General features: G+C 68.9%; 1 protein-coding gene across 1 annotated transcript; it reads left to right on the forward strand.

Annotated features, from left to right (window-relative positions):
- Positions 1 to 237: 237 nt before the first annotated feature.
- Positions 238 to 582, forward strand: AURANDRAFT_16724 (hypothetical protein; the record flags this gene model as incomplete). Its single annotated transcript, XM_009044142.1, has 1 exon — positions 238 to 582. A coding segment is annotated over one exon (345 nt), but the record flags the coding sequence as incomplete, so codon positions are not given.
- Positions 583 to 1,398: the final 816 nt, after the last annotated feature.

A 1,398-nucleotide genomic window follows, 5' to 3' on the forward strand; every position in this document is an offset into this window, starting at 1 on the left:
CTGCGAGCTCGCGCGCCGCGCGGCGCCGGGCAGGACAAGGGTGATTCAACGTCGCTTCAACGTGAGTGTTCCGCGCGCGCGCGTTCCGGAAAAAGCATCCACGCTTCGAGACCGTTCCGAGAGATGATCGCTCGTCCAAAAATCAGCCGAAACGAGTGGAAACCGGCCGAGCTAGGAGCCTTTGAAGTTGGGAATTTCGCTCTCTTGTCCTGCCCAGGCGCGGCGCCGGCCGCGACGGTCCTCGAGCAGGACCTGTGCGACCTCCGGCTCCCGCCGGAGACCTTCGACGGCGTCTTCGCGAACGCGTCCCTCTTCCACGTGCCGCGCGAGCACCTCGCCGAGCTCCTCGCGCGCATCCGCGCGTGCCTCAAGCCCGGCGGGCGCTTCTTCTGCTCCAACGCCCACGGCTTCGGCGAGGACAAGGAGGGCTGGACCCAGGGCCGGACGCCGTCGACGCGGTCCTGGGTCTGCTGGCTCAGCGAGGCGTCCTGGAACGCCGCGTGCGAGGCCGCGGGCTTCGCGCTCGCGGACTCGTACTACCGCGGCTCGTCGAAGGCGTTCCTCGCGACGGTCTGGGCGAAGCCCCGGGCGTCCTAAGCCAACTGCCGCAGTAGACTTTCCGTGCTAAGGCGGCCCGCCCCCCTGCGGGCACGGACGACTCCTGGGCCCCCACTGTTACAACCGCGCGTAGCCCGCGGCGGCGGCGTCGCCGCCGCAGCAGGCGCACCAGCCGCAGCAGTAGGCGAGGACGCCCGCGGCGCAGCAGCAGAAGACCGCGACGGCCGCGAGCACCGCGACGAGCATCCAGTTCTCCTCCCACCACTTCTCCGGCGAGGACGCCTTGATCGCCGTCATGTTGTAGGGGCAGAAGTCCATGGAGTCGCCCGAGCCGAGCTTCGCGCAGTAGTCCAGCGGGTCCACGAGCTCCGGGTGGAAGAACGTCCAGTCGAAGTTGCCCTGGAACTCGACGCCTAGACCGGACGCGCCGCGGCACCAGTTGCTGCCCCAGTCGTAGGAGTCGTTGCCGTTGTGGAAGCCGACGTCGTTCCGGCAGAGCGACTCCGCGTTCGCGTCGAGGCTCAGCGAGTCGGGCCCGCCCAGGGACACGCCGATGTGGTTGTCGACGTAGCGCGCGTAGCCCGTGTTGCACGCGATCAACTCGTCCTGCGCCTCCGTCACGTACGACGCGAAGAAACTCACGTTGTAGCCCCGCTTCGCCGCGCGGCGGTTGTGGATCGACACGACCTCCATGGCCCAGCCCGCGAGCGTCGCGTCGATGTTGAGCAGCGAGCGCGTCCACGTGCACGATTCCGCGTCGGTCTCGTGCGAGAACGTCGACGCGCCGACCTGCTGGTCGCTGTGGGCCTCGAGAAACTCCGGGATGGCGGCGGCGTCCGT

This window comes from Aureococcus anophagefferens, assembly GCF_000186865.1.
Source record: "Aureococcus anophagefferens unplaced genomic scaffold AURANscaffold_151, whole genome shotgun sequence".
In the NCBI taxonomy this organism is placed as follows: domain Eukaryota; class Pelagophyceae; order Pelagomonadales; family Pelagomonadaceae; genus Aureococcus; species Aureococcus anophagefferens.